The 20,103-nt window shown below is 31.0% G+C and overlaps 1 protein-coding gene across 1 annotated transcript in view; it reads right to left on the minus strand.

Annotated features, from left to right (window-relative positions):
- The window catches only part of bib (MIP channel family protein big brain), a 259,882-nt gene that overhangs the window by 23,109 nt on the left and 216,670 nt on the right, over positions 1-20,103 (minus strand). The window contains exon 3 of the mRNA XM_075355918.1: positions 18,964-19,174. Coding sequence (XP_075212033.1) covers positions 18,964-19,174 — 211 coding nt within the window. The remainder of the gene's footprint in view (positions 1-18,963; positions 19,175-20,103) is intronic.

Raw genomic sequence — 20,103 nt, forward strand, 5'->3', positions numbered from 1 at the left:
AGACCGACACTACCGTTTGCACGGGTGGACGTTGGCTGGCAGAGCTTTTCCCTCCTCCTTCGAAAAAACAAGTTTGGTTTAATTGTTAAGACTTTATCAAGATCTATGTGTCTTAAGATCTGTATTAACCAAAATTTTAATAGTTAATTTGTTTACTCGTAGGAAGAAATTTTTCAACACTGTTTTTTTTTTTTTTTTATTGTCATCATAAAAATAAATTAAAAATTTTTATTTAATCATTATAAAAATAGGTGTGTAGAAATACAAATATTGATATTTATAAATTTAAGTGAATTGATAAAACTGGTTTAACTCCAAATTTATCCAGTAACAGAAACAGAACTGTTATTTAACCAATTTCAATGAACAAGGTTATTCTGAGTTCGACCCCAAGTGTTACATTTTACTACCTACATCGATTTTAATTTTTGTATTTTTAGAGGAAGATTCTCTGATTTTCTGGATTAAGCTGCTTCCAGGTAAATTAAAGACAACCATTACCGAGTTATCAACCTTTTACCCTTTAATTTAATACTCACTTAAGAGTTTACAATGTAAGAAGAATTAAAAAAGATTTTTTCTACAGCCTTTTTTAAAGGTTTTTTTTGTACGATAGTGGATTATTTCATTTACTAATAATCATATTTATTTAGGAAATATAAAAATTATGTATTAGGACAGCATACCGCCTTTCTTAATATAGTCAACAAGTAGAGAAATAATTTATCAAAAAATTCAATTTAAAAGTTTTAAAAAATGGTTCTGGAAAATACACCAATAATAATATTTGCATCACTGTCATATAACATTCCTGACATATGAGAAAAATAAACTAGATTCAAAAATTTTCTTTTCATTATACTGAAAAATTAGTTATATAAAATCTGAACAAGCATTTCCAATTAATGGATAATGCTAATAATAAGAATTTGCATATTTTATTACATAAAGTATCACTGTACAAGAGCAATGTTACATTCTAAATTTATTACTAGGTTAGGACGTGTTGCAAGTACGAAACAGAGGCAAGAAACTCCTCATAGTAGTAGCAAACAAATTCGATAATATAACCTTCTAATATAATATAGTCCTTCAGAATAAGGATTATTTTAATCTAAATTTCATTTTTAGAAAAAAATGAAAAGAATTATTTTAGTTGTGAAAAAAACTAGGTTGGTAAGTTTATAAATTATATGAAGGAAAAGTTTTTTTAAAAAAGAAATCACTTGTAAATAGATTGTTGACCAGAACTTAGAACTTACCGACCAATTTTTAACCTTGCTAGTAAACTGTATTAAGAAAAATTAAAAACTGATTTAATTTTCATTTATAACATTCTTGTACTTCGAGTTTTAATATCATTATTTCCAACTTTTAAAAGTAATAGAACAAAAGAAAAGAAACCGTAATGATACGACTAGCGTTAGCTTTGTTTTGTGTTGTTGGGCATAATGCGTGACACAGCAACAAGCAGGTGCAAGGTGTGCACATAAACGTACCTAACCTAAATGCCGATCTCCCTTCGGTCTACGTAACTGCAGCTGTTTCTATGTCATTAGCCCCTTTTTTCAATATTAATAATAAAAGACCAAGTTGATTTATAAATTAAAGTGATTTTTTCATAAAAGTTGAACTAGTTTAAATATTTAAAAAATACGTTTATGTTTAAAAGTAGAAATTAATCTAAGTCTTCATAAAAAAAGTACATAGCAATCATGAAAAATAGATTAATTTTTTATTCATTTACTTTTTTGCAAAAGATTACGATGGAGGTGACGAGGAAAATAAATCTTTATGATTTTATTATTTAGATAACTTTATAAAAATATCCTAAAACACACAAAAAACATAAGATAAAAAGAATATGATATAAGTTAGAATTTTTCTTGAAAGTACTTAAAAATTAACTTTATTGAAAAACATTCCTCAACGAGTAAAACGCTTTTCGATTAGTTTTAAGTTTCAAAAAGAGATTGAAATCAACCTCTGGAGGAACCTTAACACACACTAAAATAATTATAAATAAAGTCGGTGATACATATTATTATTCAAATCAATACTCTTTTATATTGATACTTTAATTTGCCACTAACCTCAATTTTCTAGTCGCATTTATTGAAAGATAAAATAAGCTCAACATCAATTTCTTTTTTTAATTTAAATAAAATCATATTATTAGATCTTAAGTACAATTACCACAAAACGGAACGAATTTTCTCATTTTTATGTTTTCTTATATGAAGGCATTTCAGTGATATGTTAGTTTGCACACGCGTGCGAATATGTGTGTATAAACATCTATTCCGGACCAACCGGGTTGATCTAGTGGTGAACGTGTTTTCAAAAAACAGCTGATTTCGAAGTCTAGAGTTCCAATGTTCAAACCCTAGTAAAGGCAGTTAGTTACTTTTATACTGATTTGAATGTTAGGTCGTGGATACCAGTGTTCTTTGGTGGTTGGATTTCAATTAACCACACATCTCAGAAATGGTCGACCTGAGACTGTACAAGACTGTACTTCACTTACACTAATACATATCATCCTCATTCATCCTCTGAAGTAATACCTGACGTAGATTTCCGAGGCTAAACAGGAAAAAAACACCTATCTCGGGTTCGAATCCCGGTCAGGCATGGCCATGGCATTTTCACACACACTACAAATCTTTCATCTCATCTTCTGAAGCAATACTTAACGGTGGACCCGGAGGTTAAAAAAAAACAAAATAAAAAATCTATCGTGAATGTGTTTACGAAATTTAATACTCAGGTTGTGAACAAGAGCACGTCTTTGTAACTGACAGTACGACACCCGTACCTACACCAAGCTGCATAATTTTCTGATAAGTCACGTGTGCCTCTAAGTCCTCATTGCCTCAAACAGACTCCTGTCTACGATTGAGTAGGATCACCCACACTCCTCTAGCAGTCCCAAAGTTGAAGAATGGAGCGGCAGCTGTCACCTCGGTAGGTCACAGGCTACCCTCCTGCTACCCAAATATCGCCTGAGACAATGGAACTACATTTAATGCTGTTCAATCACTGGTATTTCCAGTTGCCAATCAAAGTACAGCATGCAGTTAATATGTCCACCTGAAAGACAAGTAGCGTGAATTCTCGCTTTCAGTGGGGATTGATGATTGCAAGGACAACGGATTTTTTCCGGAAATGGAATACGTTTCAGAGCTGAAGATAGGCTTTTAACGCGGTATCTCAGTTATCTTGCCCAGCCGACTCATCGCATGAAGTAAACCCGCTTTGCTAATTATCAGTCGATTATATATATATTGACTCTGCAACTTACCACCCGTTATGCGTCGATAGATCCCAGGTCTGGCCTTTAGAAGCGTGAGGTAGTGGCCATCGTCTGTAAAGTTGGGTTGAAACACGAGAATATTGGAGAGAGCAGAGTTTGCCTTAGGATTGAAAGTGGAAAAAAAGCTCATGTTTAAAAAACTGGCAGAAAGCTTCAGGGCCTCCTCCTGCTCTGAGGTTAAGAGTATTAAATCTCATGAGTTCAAATCTCAACTGGCTGACACAGTGTACGTTTTTTCGTTATCTATGTGTCACTTTTAACAACCGTTCATAATACCAGAAAATGGTCAGTTTTCGCACGCAGATCTAGAGTCGGAAATATAAACGAACCGCGTGCTTCTCGAATTCAGTTCCCGAATCTGGAATCCCAGATTCCGGATTGATTTGGAATGTAATGTTAAATTATATTTCGTTAAATATTTAAATACTTTTATTAATGCCAAAAATAATAAAATTAATAATAAAATACGTAATAAAACAGTTCAGCATCTGCAATAACTTACTTTTTTTGTAATGTGAGACTTAACTAATAATATGTATTATTAATATACATAATAACATATATAACATAATACATAATAACATATAATTAATATTAGTCATATTATTAATAATATTATATTATTATTGCATAATAATACTTAATCTAATATTAATATATATATATATATATATATTAAAAATAAAATAATCTTCTGATAAACGCATACTTCATCAATTTTTTTATAATTACAAATAACTAAACACTAATAAAAAAGACAGACAGAGAAAAAGCGAGTAGAATGCATACATTCATTTTAAACAGAACTCAGACGTACTGATATTGCTTTATAAAATAGGTCGTTCTGTTTGGAGTTAAAAGGAAAAAAACATAAAAAATGAATAGATTTACTGACATGTAATTTACTGACATGAAGTCAGAATGCTGTTTAGTTATCGGGTAAAAATGAATGTAAACCGTTTAATAAGAACTTCAAAGTATAATATACGGTAATGTTATAGTATAATACTGCAAGGTTCCATGTGTAATAATACTATGTATAATACACAGTATACTTTTATTTAATATTACAAACTCTAATACTATACTTTTTAAAACGAAATTATATAAATCTATAGATTAAAAAAAACAACAACATGATTTTCTTATTCAATTTTTGGATATTTTAATTAGCTTCAATTAAGTCTTTTTAATCTAGCAACCCTCATCCCTCATCATAATAAAAGGTAAACTCATTGCCTTCTAGGCTTAATATTTTATTATATAAAAATATTATACGGGATTAGATTGTTTATAAATCTAATTAAAAATGTATATATATTTTATGTATGCTAACTTCCAAGAAAAAAATATTAAAAACTAAATGTTATGTATCCATTCACATCAATAGAAATATCCATTTATATTTTAGATATTAATCAAAACAAAATCTTTCCTTTTTTACATTTTTTAGGTTTTAATTTTTATTCTAATTTATTTATTTATTTAGAGTATGAAATTTCTACAGAATAAAAGAGTGTCACTAATATTAAAAATATCAAAATAATATATAAGACAAAAAATAACATAAAATGACAATTAATAGTACTATAATAGTAAAAAAGCGAGAAATAAATGAGCTTTTATCAAACATTTTACAATTGTTGGTCGAACAACCATAGCTAGTTGGTTGCTGCATGCTTAGCATCAAACTAGTTCTTCATATATCCTCGAATTTTCGTATCGAACAGTCGGGTAGAACGCTAGGCTGTGATTTTTTTCGGAGCTCTGTAATCATGTTGAAGGTTATTGGCCATTTCTCAATTGTACAATTTTGCTTTGCTTTTAGCGTGACCAGTCCTTGTACGGCTTTATTTTCCTTGACTGATCTATTCCTGGAAGCGAGTCTCAAGCTGGCTGTGATTCCTGCATATAACAGAAAACCCATTAAGATCTTCATTCCTCTTCTACGTTAAAATATATTAGTTGTTGGGTAATATGTTTCCAGGTTGGCTTTCCAGGTTGCCGGCCTCTGTGGCGCGAGTGGTAGCGACTCGGCCTTTCATCCGGAGGTCCCGAGTTCTAATCCCAGTCAGGCATGACATTTTTCACACACGCTAAAAATAATTCATCTCATCCTCTGAAGCAATTCATAACGGTGGTCCCAGAGGTAAAAAAAAGATTAGGTTCGCTTTCTAGATTTTAATTGGGTACGCGATAAATTATTCAGTATATCATGAACTTACAGGTTTTTTTGGAATAATAGACTTTTGAATTTTTCTCATTCAACGCGTTCTTGCTTGTTAACGTCGAAGATCAGAAGATTTAATATTGAAGGGTACTAGCGACCTTGGTAGCTAGTACCAAGGTCGCTCGTAGTACCAAGGTAGTATTGGTGGCTTTAATTTAAACTTTTATCTTTACACAGCATTTTATAAATCTCATCTTTAACGAGAAAACATCTTTCATAGCAAGCTATTCGCATAGGGTCGGTAGGAGTAGTCGCATCTACCTTCTAGTCCAATTCTTCCAACATCAAATTTTTTTTGTTTGGTTCTCCCAAAGAGTTTTACTTGACATCAACTTAGTCAACAATGAGGAGGTCAAAAATGCGATATAAGAATGGTTCAAATACTGAGGTGGATAATTCTTAACTATTGGAATAAGAAATTTTACAGAAAGATGGGACAATTGTCTAAATGTAGCTGAATGGGACTGTGTTAAAAAGTAGCGTTAGTTTCATTTTCATTGAATAAATAATAACTTTTCTACTGTAATTTGTCTCTTTAATTATTGAATGATCCTCATAATATCTTTCAAAGAATTTAGCTATCAAAAATTTCTGTAGTTACCTGGATGTACAGATAGATTCATAAAAACTGAAGAAAACGTGTGTAACAAAACTTTCTGCTTTAATTGTGAATTATATTACATAGTCTTATAATACATACGTAAGTTTTTATACGTGTGTATGTGTGCGCGCACGTGTGTGTGAGTACTGAGTCAGAGACGATTTTACGCGTTTGCACATATTTGTATACTTCGTCGTTTTCAGCATAACGAAAGAACTATTTATTGATATCTAATTGGAGAAATAAAGCATTATTCTTATTATTATAAGAAAAGTAATAAAAAAAGTAAAGTAATGTGACTATTACCGTGCGTAAGATAAGGATCTCTGTAATGTTGGAATATGTATTTTTTTTTTTACTTTAAGTTCATATAAAATAAATGTTAGAAGGCAGTTTTTTAAATTGGTTTTTTAAGACAAAAACTGAATTTTAGTCTATTTTAAATAAATACGAGTATATAGCAGTAGATCAAAAGTATCTTTGCTTTGTAATATGACCGTGAATGAAGATGCCATTCTTTTACTAAGTGCCAGAGTGGGTGTGACAATGATTAGCGGAATAGATATTTTAATAAGGGTACTTTAAATATTGATGAACTTGCCTTATATTATTTAAATGATTATGACCGAGTTAAAATGAGTAGGTTCTCTAAAGCTGCTTGGGGTTATAATAGGTGTAGTACTGAATTTAATTATTAAATAATACGGATTTTAAATATACGAGTATATTTTTCGTTTTTTTTTTTTTAATATATTGATACTATATACGAATACTTGAACTTTTTATGTTGCATCAAGTTTTGAATAATAAGAACGTAAAAATCGATTGACTATAAACCTATGATTTCAAAATATTTATTCTTGTTTTTTTGTTTTTTTAATAAAAAAAGGAAAGAAAAGGAGCGAAAGAAGAAAAAAAAGTAAAATAAAAATGAGGAAGAAAAAAGGTAAATTTAAATGTGATTTTTGTTTGTTTTAAAATATTGTCGCGTGTTCGCGGCCCAGTCAGGATATTGAGAGACTGACAATTGAAAATGTTTATATAATTACAATTTATTAGTTTAAAAACATAAATAAAACAAGACAAATCAATAATAACAATAATGAAAACAGCAAAAAAAAAAAAAATAATAATAATAAAAGTGATTACATAGAAAAAAGAATTTAAAGTAATAATTAGGATTTATTTACAGATAGTTAAATATTGAAAACCAGAATTCAGTCTTACTGACAAAAGACGTTAGCACAACCGCTAATCATAACACTTTTAACAACTAGCCTTGTATTAATAACAATAGCACAACAGAAAAGACAAGTATAAAGTTCTTTTACTGCAAATACTTTTGCTGTTCATAAATAAAACTACCCTAACAATTTATGGATGAAATTTAGTATACTATCTCTTTCACATATAGTCTAACAGTAACTCACCGAACCACTTCTTGTTTTCATGTACTGGAATTATTTGTGACGTCACCTTAATAGCGTCGAACTTGTACGCACTTGAAATTCGCTCCTTCACTGACTTCCTCGCAGAATAATTTCGCTTTAACCCGCATAATAACTCGTCGCTTAGAACTCTCTCGCACAACTGATTTCAATTCGTCTTCCTTGGAGTATTATGCTCCTATCCTCCTTACTTGCAGGACTGGACCCAACTCGAACCGTGAGAATGATCTTCCCTTTTCAGTTTCAAATTCATAGGCACTTTTCAGTTTCCAGTAGTTTCGCAGGATTGAAGCAACTGTCGCTTCTAGTAATCCAGATATAATGGTTAAAGTATGAAACGAACTTCCTATCGGTTGGATAGGAAGGGTCCTCATATTAATCCAAGATTTTTATATTGAACACATGTAATGAAAAACTGTAATAGTTAATCTTTTATTTTATTTCTGATTTTCTGCAAGTCAAAGTTAAGAGATTAAATTGCTGTAACATTTCTTTTTTTTGTTCACCCAATATTTTTAATATTTTTACCTTTTACATTTTTGTTTTAAAAACCTTATTATCACTCTCAAGATTAAACAAGAAAAATCATGTATCAGAACAAATAGAGAACCTTACAAAAAAAAACGAAATGATTTTATGGAATCAATGGATTTGATAACTTTTAACATGTTAAAAACAATTCTTATAGATTGAATTAAGTGACAGATAACCTTCCATTTTTTTGTAAATCTATTAAAAATTAAAAATAGTTAAAAATTTATCTAAGCAATATATAATTTTTTTTTAATTTAAATTATTTATATAAAAAAATTAAAAAATCTGCTTAATTTTTGTTTAAAGAAGTAAAAAATTCTATTTTAATTCTTAGAATTTAATATACTACAAAAAATTAACAGTATTTCTTTTTACTGCAAACTGAAATACATCCCGAAAATAAATGATAGATTAATCCAGAAGTAGCTGATTTGTCGAGTATTAATTTGAGACTGACAGGTTTAGAAGCATATAAGCAAACAATAGAAATATTATACGATATTAAAAAAGGTATAACTTAATTTTTAAAATATAACGTAAATCAATTAAAGTTATCTTAATTATTAGAAAATTTTACTTAAATCTTTTCCTTCAAAAATTAAAGCACAACACAAAATTACATTTACATTTAAGCGATTTTAAAATTATCTTGACTGTTGTTTATTTACACATTCCTCCAATCCTGTTAGAGAAATTCTTTTAAATAAACAATAGAAAACGATACTGCTTGATTATTATTAAATAGTACACGATATTCTTTTCTGTATAATCATTCTTCTCTCTTCTCACAGAGTGTGAATTTGCATGTATTTTTTAACGTAAAATGAGAGAGGCTATTGGAGATGGTTATGTGAATATTTGCAGGTATGCGATACAGTAATTCTACCTTGGTGAATTACTGACCTTCACAGAATGCTTGAATACCATTAGACCTACAATATAATGTTACATGGTAAGGTGTAAAATAGATATATTCTATTATGTAGTGGACATTTAATAATTTCGGCTATATATTTGAATAAATTATTGTTGCTTACCTAAGTATTGAGTAATATTTCATATTTAGTAATAATAATAATAATAATAATAATAAAAATATGATTGATTAATATTGAAATTAAGTAGTAAATTGCATCAAAATAATGTAAATTTTGCGGTTGTCAATAAAGATATGTAATTATTCGTAACTTATTTTAAATGGGGTGAAAAATTAATAGTTGATAATTTTTTTCTTTTTTTAAAATTTAATAGCGAAATAAAAAATTCAAAATTTAAGGAATTGAATACTATTATTTTTTTTTTTGAGGTTTTTAGGGGCATCGACTACTTTGGTCATTAGCCCCATCCCACTTCAAAAAAAAAAAAAAAGGGGTTCAATATTTCACATTTTCATGTGTCAAAAAAAATGATCAAAATTTTACTTTTCTTATAACTTCTGATCCAATAAAATTACTTTCTAGGCTTTCCTTTCGGCCATCCTTTTTTACGTTTCTCCATTCTTCTGACGGCCTCAACCTCTGATGACAGCGTATCTGAGGCCTCAGACATGGCATCGTCTTCCTCTATTTCGGATGCCAGTGACGTTCTTCGGCTGACGTCAGTTGATGAAACTTTCGCCGGCGCTGTTCCGCGGCGGATGAGCCGGACTCTATTTCTACTGCAGTACTGGGTCCAGCTAAAATAGATGCTCTCACCGAAGCTGATCTTTGCGCTTTTGGAGGCTCTATTGGTACAGGTTTTATTTCATCTGCGCCTGGTGCTTTTTCTATAATAACTTGCACCTCCATTTCCGCAGATTCAGGTTTTCTTGTCACAATTTCTTTAGATTTGTGACTACACGACGGAGCGATCTGTTTCTCTTTGTCAGATAAATCAAGATTTTTAATTCTTACACAAGTTGGTGAGTTTACAATCGCAGATTTAGCTGGTTTTTCAAACGGCGCTGGTGTGTCTCTCATGTCAACGGCGTCAGTCCGGGGATGAGCCTTCTCATCTTTTCTTTGTTTTCTCTGATGAGTCGACTCAATCTTTGAATCAATGATTCTTTCAATCATCGTTGCAAGACTTGGTGCCATCGTGTTAAGCAACTGCTCCACATTAATTTTAGATGTGGAAGGGGCAGCCGCTGCTTCTGCATAAGAAGTCGATGGTCGTGGTGTACGCTTATTAATAATCTTCTTTGCTTCAGGATAGCTTACCTTCTGAAGCGTTTTAACTTCCTGAATTGCTGTTTCTAATTTATATGTAGGGCAGTTTCTTGAACGACAATTGTGATGCCCTTTACAGTCAACGCAGGTTGGAGGGTCTTTACATGGGTAACCCTCATGTGTTTTCTCTCCACATATACATATTTCCTGCGCTTCACATCTTGCTGCTGTGTGTCCGAATCGTTGACACTTAAAACATCTCATCGGCTGCGGGATGAAAGCTCGTACATCAAGCCGATGGATGCCAGCTCGTACCTTTTCAGGAAGATTCGGCCTATTAAATGTCAAAACATGCGAGGCCGAAGGAAGAATCTCACCATTTCTTCTCATAGTAAGTCTGCGACATTGAGTTACTCCCTGACTCGACATTTCTTGTACAATTTCTTCTTCTGTACAATTAAGAAGATCGCGACAAACAACAACTCCTCTGGATGAGTTCAGTGTGCTATGTGGTTGGACAGAAACCGCAAATTCACCGATCTTCTTCAACGCCAAAACTTTCTGGCTTTGCATGTTGTTGATGGTTTCGACATGCAATCCATTAAAAGTTTTACGAATTTCCTTGTCAGGACCACGAGCACAATTTGTAATTTCTCTTGCGATAAGGAATGGACTAACTTTTTGAAAGTTTCCATTCTCCCTTGTAATAATTAAAAATCTTGGCTTAGGTGCGCTATAGCCAAATAGACTTTTCTTTAATTCTTTACTGATTCTATCAGCATCTTTCTTTATCCTATCAGATTCTTTACTTTTTTTCCTCTTCGCTTGGGGCGAATCGGAGGTTTCTAAACGAGGGTGTTTACGTGCACCCTCTGCCACGTTTGATTGTTCAATATTCATGAACAGTGGATCCCTTCTGTAGCAAGGCTAGCCGCCGGGGTACACCCCCACTCCAGGGCTACTAACCTTGGAGGTCCGATCCGGTACTCCGGTGGAACCGGCATATGTTCTGGCAGAGAGCGGATGCGCAGTCTCTGCACTGACTCCAGGCTCCTACTCACCGAAACTTTCAGAGCTCCCATGCACCGACATACATGGGCACCATTGCTACATGCTTGCCATCGCAGGGGGCATGTGGACAACGGAAGGGTCTCCGTTACACCTGCAATAACATTGACCCTGGCCGCCACATCGCCAGCTCTAAGAGTGGTATGAATCCATTTCCAAAATCGTTTGTTACTCCATTTCATGCAGGTAGCCAAAACTCCAGTACGTTTAGTGACCTGAAGTTGGAACCAGGTCAAACTTAACAAAGCATAACCGAGGAATTTACTCGGAACCCCGTTAGCCAGCAATATGTAATGTACGAAGGTACAGCTGTTACCGCCCTGGACGTGGAACGTAGATGTTGTGTTCTGGACGTGGGGATTACCTACCTCAGGGCAGGTAATGTTATTATTTTTAAATTTCATATTGTTTTTTGAAGTCTATTTCATTTGTTTATTAATTTTTATTTAATTTAAATATTTTTAATTTTATTAGAAATATAGAAGATTAATATAATTACAAAAGAAATAAAGGAATTTTGTAGATATAGAAAAAGCGAAAATTTTAAATGTAATAACAACTAATGGAAATATGAAGAAGCCAAAGAACAGATCATAAAGATTGAAGATACAGAATCCAGGATTCACCTATGAAAATAAAGAACTGTTAAACAGAATAGTTCGACATAAAGAGAGGACTGCACATCTTATTTAACCAACCTTGTATAATAAAAATGTTTAAAGATATGACCAAAATACTCAACAGAATTTCTCAACCTACGGTCATCGTACGGTACGGTGGGACAGATACGTATGGTGGGACAGATTTATCTTCCACAGGTAGACTTAAAGCTGACAACACATTTGTAGGATTTTCCCGTAACACGGTTTTTTTCAATTGCACACCTTACACACATATACACACTCAATTTAAAACGTATATAATTTTATTTAAATATTATTTTTTTACAGCTTACGTCAGTGCTACACTAGCGTTCCTTGTGGTGAGAGGGGGTACTAATGACACACTACACCTACTTAGTCGTTAGAGCATTTTTGGGGATGGGGATGATATTTCGAAAAAAATTTCTTTTGCAAATATTATGTTATATTATATAATTATAATATATATATTATAATATTATTATTATATTATATTATTATTACCTTTCAATTGTTAACAATCGTGCCTAAGAAAAATAAAACCTTAATTAGGAAAAATCTCAAGATACTGAGGGTGACCTTACTCTACAGCCTCACCCCCTTGAGCTTTTAAGTTAAAATTTAATGGCATTAATGTCCCATTCATAGAAGTTATCTGACAAAGTTTACTCAAAATTGGTCCAGTAGTTTTGGAGATAAAAGGTTTCAGACATCGAACACACATACGAACATCCGGAAAATAGTCATCCGGTTTTTTTGGATTCCTTAGGTGTCAAAACGTCAAGATCCGGTCAAATCCGCATCTACTCAAATTGGACCGATTACAATATTTTCCTTTCTACAGCTATAGCTCTGCTGTAGCGCTAGACGAGAAAGTAAAATAACGTAGGTTTTTAATTTCTCAAAACTTAATTTCTTCAAATTTTCTCAAAACTCTAAAACACAAATTTGAAACATGATTTCCGAATAATTTGTTTTTGTTCACGATCCATTTCAAGCTACAATCACAAAACGAACTTTCGTTATAAAAAAAATGGTGACAGTGGATTTGAGGTGCAATTCCGTGACCTTGTTTTGGGCCGATTTTGGATCTCACCTTCGTGAGAGGTGAATACACTGACATATCTGAGGAATCATTGAAAATCATCATTCAGTTTTCAACAACCAGTCTTTTTAAAAAAGAACTTTAAAAAAAAAATGTCGTCTCATAGAAGTGCCGAGCTTCGATTAAAATTGATCAATACTGAGACAGATATCCACAGGGAACTCTGCAAGGGACAGCAAACTTTACTACCTCATTAAAAAAAAGTAACGTAATTTTATCATGAGATTTATTTGTTTAATAATGATAAAATATTTATTCAGTGATGATTCACTTTTAATAGATTACGTCTTAGTTAATTAATTATTTTTTATATGCTTCCAAACATGTTTTTAGATTTACTACGTTACGTCTCAATTGTTGGTAATACCAACATAAGTTAAAAAAATAAGGTCTAAATAACTCAGTGGTAAATAACATTTTTGAAATATTTTACTTATTTAAAAAGGTTGAGAATCGCGCTAGTCTAAAGGAAGATGAAGGAATTAGTAAAGGTCATAGAACATGTTGTATAAGGGTAACAAATTACATGGCTTTTTTTTTCTAGGCGAAGAACGATGTTCAGTAGATGATGTTCAAATTAGAAGACACTATAACAATATGGAATGGAAATAAGCTTAAGAAAACTAATAAAAAAAAAGCTGATAACGCAGTTATAGGACTTTCCCGTCACGCGGCTAAAGTCGCGTTCCGGGAAAGTTCTATAACTGTGGGTTGTTTCTGATGCAAGGCATAGACACACAAGTTAATTTAAAATATTTATCATTTTATTTAAATATAATATTTTTTCGTATATTTAATTTAATGATTCCAACTAAAGCGCGCGCGCATACCGTATTTAAGTCGCGCGGGTATGGCGATACTGTCCTTTTTGCTCTTTGAATCTAACCTTAAATCTCACTACATCCATCCAAGCGCTATAAGAAATTAAAACCCTGATATTTTTTTGTACACCTGACATATTATAGTTTAATATAATTTTACAGGAACCTATATGTATGAATTTTTTATGCGATCATATAATTGGCGAAGATAAGTAGGGAAATATTTCATCATTTGAAAAGATTTTTTAATTTACGAAAATAATGATTAAAATTGTTAGTCTGATAAAAGTAACTAACAGATTTTTAAAAATTTCTAAAAAATGTTATTTTTAAATTTTTATTAAAACACTTCATCCTACTATTGTTTTAATAGAAAAAACAGCTGAAGTAGTAAAATATTTTTATTAACAATTTTTATATCTGCTAAAAATTAAAAAACACGACTGCCAAAAAAAAAAGATTTTATATCTTCCGAGCACGGTTTTTGGAATTCGCATTTGATTTTCAAATGAGCGTATTCTGAGTGTGTTAGACGTGCGGGTGACAAACAATGCTCTTTAATATAGAATAATTACTAACACAGGATCACATCCTACATTAGTAATTTAATTATATTAGTAATTTCATGATCAAATCCGAAATGAGGATATCCGCCATCGCTGTGAACAACAACTAACAGTCGAGAAACAGTCTTCAAAAACGACAACTGCGATGGTTTAGCCATGTCTGAAGAATGAATGGAAACCGACTACCATACAAACTCCTCTGGCATGAACGGCCCACCCGATGAAGAATCCAATGAGTAGCCCCAAAGAAAACGTGGATAAAGCAGATCGACGATGATATAAAAAAACCGCAGGCTAAACCTTAATGAGGCCAGGACAACGGCAATGGATGATCACGATGCACAGAAGCGTCTTGTTAGTGAAATCAGAGAACCAGTGGCACCCACAGTAGCGTACGGGCTTAGAAGTAGATCCAATCCAAACGTCAGCTACGTATCAAAGGAAGAAAAGAAGAATATAGGATGATCAAAGCGAATGCAGGTGACAATTTTTTATATGGTATAATTTTTTTTCAAATTTCTTAAATTTATTTAAATATGTATTTACAGCCTATTTACGTATTTATATAACCTATGACACTCCAGATAACGTAAGGATTCCAATGCGAGGTTATACATCTAAGTCGGTTCAGTCGTTGAGCTGCTACTGTGGAACAAACACCCAGAATATACATTACACTCCTTTTTGGGCAGTCATGTAATAATCATATCAGCAACAAAAATTTAATATCACAACCATTATAAAGCAAGCCATAGGCTAAAATTTTATAATATAGTTCACTGTAAACTGTATGTATTATAATTTGTTAAAAAAATTAATGTTAACATAAAAAACTGGTATCGTAATACACAATCATTTATATTTAAATATAATAACTTCATTACATTTGCCAGAAAACAGATTCAATTTTCAGTAAAACTTGTAGAGTTTAATTGTGAAAAATCTGTGATAAGTAAAATCAACTAAACAAGTAAAAGAGTTTAAGAACTGTGCCTTTAATTAAAAACAAAACAGACCGAAATGCGATGGAAAAATATTGAATTATAATTTTAAACCGAAACAAGAATCCATTGTTTCCATTATTGGAAATATCTGGAAACAGAATAAATTGTTAAAAATATATAAATTAAAACGAATTACAAACTTACTACTGGAATAATTGTTAAAATTGTACTCCGTCACTGTTAGCACAATATTCCGTTCGTTAAAATTCTTTGTTACATTCTACGTAAATATTACACAAAATCGATTGCAGGGAAGGATATTATAAACATTAAAAAACAAACTAGTGTAGAAAGTCAATTTCTTTAGAAATTTAATCTAAAAATATTTAGATTAAATAAAACGAATTTTGTAACAAAACGATTAAAACATTCAACGTACATAGTCTAGAAGAAGAAATGAGTGGAGTAATTATGAGCAGATGTTGGCGTCCCACCATTCATAGGACGATCAACAAGAACTACATTGCAAGAAAATCTTACTAAATATTGAAGCTTTCATACATGCAAATTAAAGTAATTTTATGTAAATAAACCAGACTAGACTAACAATGACCAAAATTTCAGAAACTAAAAAATTAATTCATTATGCGTAAAATCTATTTTTTTTAAATGTTATGACAGAAAATGTTTTCTTCATCTGAGAGCTGACTGAATTTTTATGGTAGTATCATTAACTGGTTTCAGGCTATAAATTTAATTAATTTTCTTTTGAATTTATTAAGATTATTCGCACAAAAGCTTCGAACCATTATCTATAAAGTAGCTATGTTTTTCCTTTAAAACATCTTACTTCCAGCAGTATCACTGATACTACGAAACTGATAAAAATTACAAAAAAATAATCGTAATCTGTCAAATAAAAATGTTATTTTTCTAACCCAGCTACCATAATAATGTTAATTAGAGATTTTTTAATGTTTTACATTTTCTATCTTTACCAAACCACTAAAAATAACTACTTTTGTGTAATTCAATACAATACTTCGGCTCAAAATAAATGGCCTTATCATATGATACCTTTGTCATTTTTAATAAATTATAAAATCGTTTAGGAATCTTCCAACAAATTTATTTAAAATACAATTAAAAGATTTTCATTTATAGAAATAATGTAACACGGTCGATGAATTTTTAAATAATATTAATTAAAAAACTAATTTTTTTTCAACACGTTTATAAATATGTGTTTGAATAATTTCCATTAATGCTTTCTGAATTGTGAATTATTATTTATATTTAGTATATTTGTGTATTCCTCTTATTATTATTTTACGTGTTTATTATAATTTAAATAATATGTAAGTTTATTTTTTTTATTTTATAATTAATGTGTTCTCTTTATTCTGTGATGGTGCTCTGAACAAGAATTTTTACCGTGGTTTCTCTTGATTCATGCAGACAAAATTGGTGTGATTCGTTTTTTATTCGTAGAGTAACATATGCACTCATTTCTGACGTCATCTACATAATTTATTTTTACATAAAAATAAAGCAGATAATAGCAAGATGTAATAATTTACAAAATAAAAAAAAATTATGTTTTGTTTTATTTCACAACGAAAATTAAAAAAAATCTAGTGAAATTTATGTAGTATACAACGCATAAACAATCTTTTTAAACAAACTTCAAAAGGAAAATTTTCTATTAAACCGGTATGAATTTTTAAAATTACTCTTGGTCAAATGGATCGATTTCGATGATTTAATTATTTACCTGGTTATACAATTAAATTCCTAAAAGCACTGACTGCAATGTTGTTCGCAAGCGACTGAAACTTCGTGCTTATATAAAGAACAATACTGGAAGAACCAGCTCTCATCACCAGTGACAACACGGTTTAATAAGTCTGGTTGATTTGTACTTATTCCAACAGATCAACTGCCACATTTGGGTCTCTGCTGTTTCTCCTCCACAATGGTCATTCTAAGAATAACTATTTAAACTCATTAAGAAAATAATAATTGTTATTTTTTAGTAACTTACATATTGAAATAGAATCTAACCAAACTTAACTTACGCTCGCTAGTCAAGGTTAGATTTGAATAAAACTATGAGTAGAAATTAAAAAAAAATATATAGAAGACTGTTAACAATCAAGATTGATTTTTAATACGGAAAATTGGTCCTTCTTCAGTAAAAATGTTATTTGGTTAACATGAGTAATTATTAATACGTGATGTAAAAAAAAAATTGTTGCGGGGGAAAATAGAAAAGGTCCCCACATTTTTCCGTGCAACTCGCTGTTGCTGTATGGGATTTTTCGAGATCATCTACGCACAAATTTTTATGCGAAAAATGCATAAATAGACCGTAGTGTGCCCTATACGTAAACAGCAAATAATAACCTCCTTGATGGTTATTCCTACATGAAGAGCTCCAGGGTGATACAATATCAACCGAAGTTTATTATTGATTATAGAATTCCATTCACTCTGCCACTCATCACGAACCACGCTCTTCGGAAAACCGACAGGATCATTCAAAACAATGCGATTAATAAAAAGAGGCTGCGTACAAGCCTATTTTGTCGTACGATCAGCGCTCATTGCCTGAAATTCCAATACGGCTGGGAATCCAGCAGAAGTTCACAGTTGTATTACGCTGAGTCATTTCAGAGATGAAAGACTGTATATCACAGACAACAGAGTATCTAGAGTACGTATCACCACTAATGGCGTAACAGAAGAACAAAAACGAACTCAAAGCGATAGAATGAAAAAATAATAAAAAATATAAAAACCAAAAAGTAAAGTGGTTTTAACATTATAAATAGAAAGTCCAAACGGTGAAAAAATGGCATAATTCTGAATAATACAAGAGAGAGTTTTAATAATTAGGTGGCTAAGTATAATTTGAATTAAGAAATTTTCAAAATAAAATTTAAAAGAGAAAAGTGGCGATTTTTAAAAAAAAAAGAACTAACTTTTTGTGGATAAATGTTAAGAAAAATAAAATGAAATTGATAATAATAAGAAATGATAATATAAAAACTGTTAGTTTTATTTTCAATTAAATTTGTGATATTTAAAAAAAAAAATTAATGTAATAGAATAAACAAAGCAGTTAGTACTATAAAGCACAATACTGAGAAATACATTCTAGATTTTTAAATGTATACTATTATGCTGTGATAAAAGTTTAGTTAAGAGTATAAATGCGGAAAACTGAGTCAATTAATTAAATTAATACTAATGAAAAAGATTAAAAAAATATATAGAAAATAATTTTGGTGATAACTGTTACATAACTACAATGAAGAATTCTTTAATTTTCTTATCAGAGGTTATTACTATTGAGATCTGAAAACTTCAAAAAACTTGCTACGTAATAGGTGACTTATTAACTGAACTATCGATGGTGGTGGTAAATTATAAATTGTATTATATTAGCGATCTGTAATTATAAAGAAACATTATGTATTTTGAATTTATTATCAGTTTTGACTTTTAATAATGTTTTTGAAAATAAATTACAATCTTACCGAAACAAGAGTTGCAGCTAAGTAGGCGGCACCCACAGATAATCCTGAAGTTCCCAGCCAACGGCGATGCGAATCCATTGTCACGAAATACGTGAATACTACGATGTAAGAGAGGATAAGTTCAGATCCGAAACGTTCCCATGGAGACAAATGTGAAGGTAACTGAGCTACTGTCGCTGATAAACTGCTCTGTCGGCTTGGAATAGTCACTCTGAAAGAAACAAAAAATATATAAATACTCGTAGATTTTACAAATATTGTAAATTAAATAAAAAGTAAAACACTGTGAAATTGTTTATGTATAAACAAAACGTAAATCTTCATCAACGTAAAAAAGTTTGTTTTAAACTTTCTGAAATAACAGTAATGTTGACAAACAATTATTACGGTTTAAATATACATGTACATTTTTAGAAAGATTAATTGTCTAACATTTTTTAAAATAGTACAAAGCATCGATCATTATTATAACCGTAAAAATGTAATCTGTAAGTTTGGAAAGATACTATAACATTCTTGATGATTGAAGAGGAGTTGGTTTTCCTATACTTATAATGGTACATTTTTTCAGAGACTATCACAGCTAGATGCATAATTTATTTTTACTTTTTAGAGTGTTCGTTTTGCTACAGTTTGATGGAAAGAATTTGTAAAAGCATCTATTCCGAATTTTGTTTTACTATTTTTTTCCTTTTCGTTCTTTAGCGGGCAAACATTTTCACACTTAAATTGAAATATTTCAAAAGTTATTCGCTATATCATAAAACTGAACAATATTTGTCGTCGAGATAAAAATAAAAAAAAAAACATAAAGATATATTTTACGATTCCTGAGAAAAATCTACCTTTGTGCAAACAAATGTGATTTTTCGGAAAATCAATATACAAAATAAATAAGTGATTTCTCTTTTCCACTTACAAATTAATACAACCCAGCTCCATAAGAGGAGTGACTGGGTCATATTCTTCTTTATACATATCTTTCAGATTTCTTTGAACTAATATTTTCTTCTGCCGTAACTTTTTTCATTTTCTTCGGCTGCTTTTTCAGTTTTCCTGATTCGAAACTTATCCAGGTTTTGCATTGCTGCAGTGCAATTACTTCTTGAAGTAATGCCTAATTCTCTTAGGATTAAGCAT

Source organism: Lycorma delicatula, chromosome 1, assembly GCF_047948215.1.
Source record: "Lycorma delicatula isolate Av1 chromosome 1, ASM4794821v1, whole genome shotgun sequence".
NCBI classification, from domain to species: domain Eukaryota; kingdom Metazoa; phylum Arthropoda; class Insecta; order Hemiptera; family Fulgoridae; genus Lycorma; species Lycorma delicatula.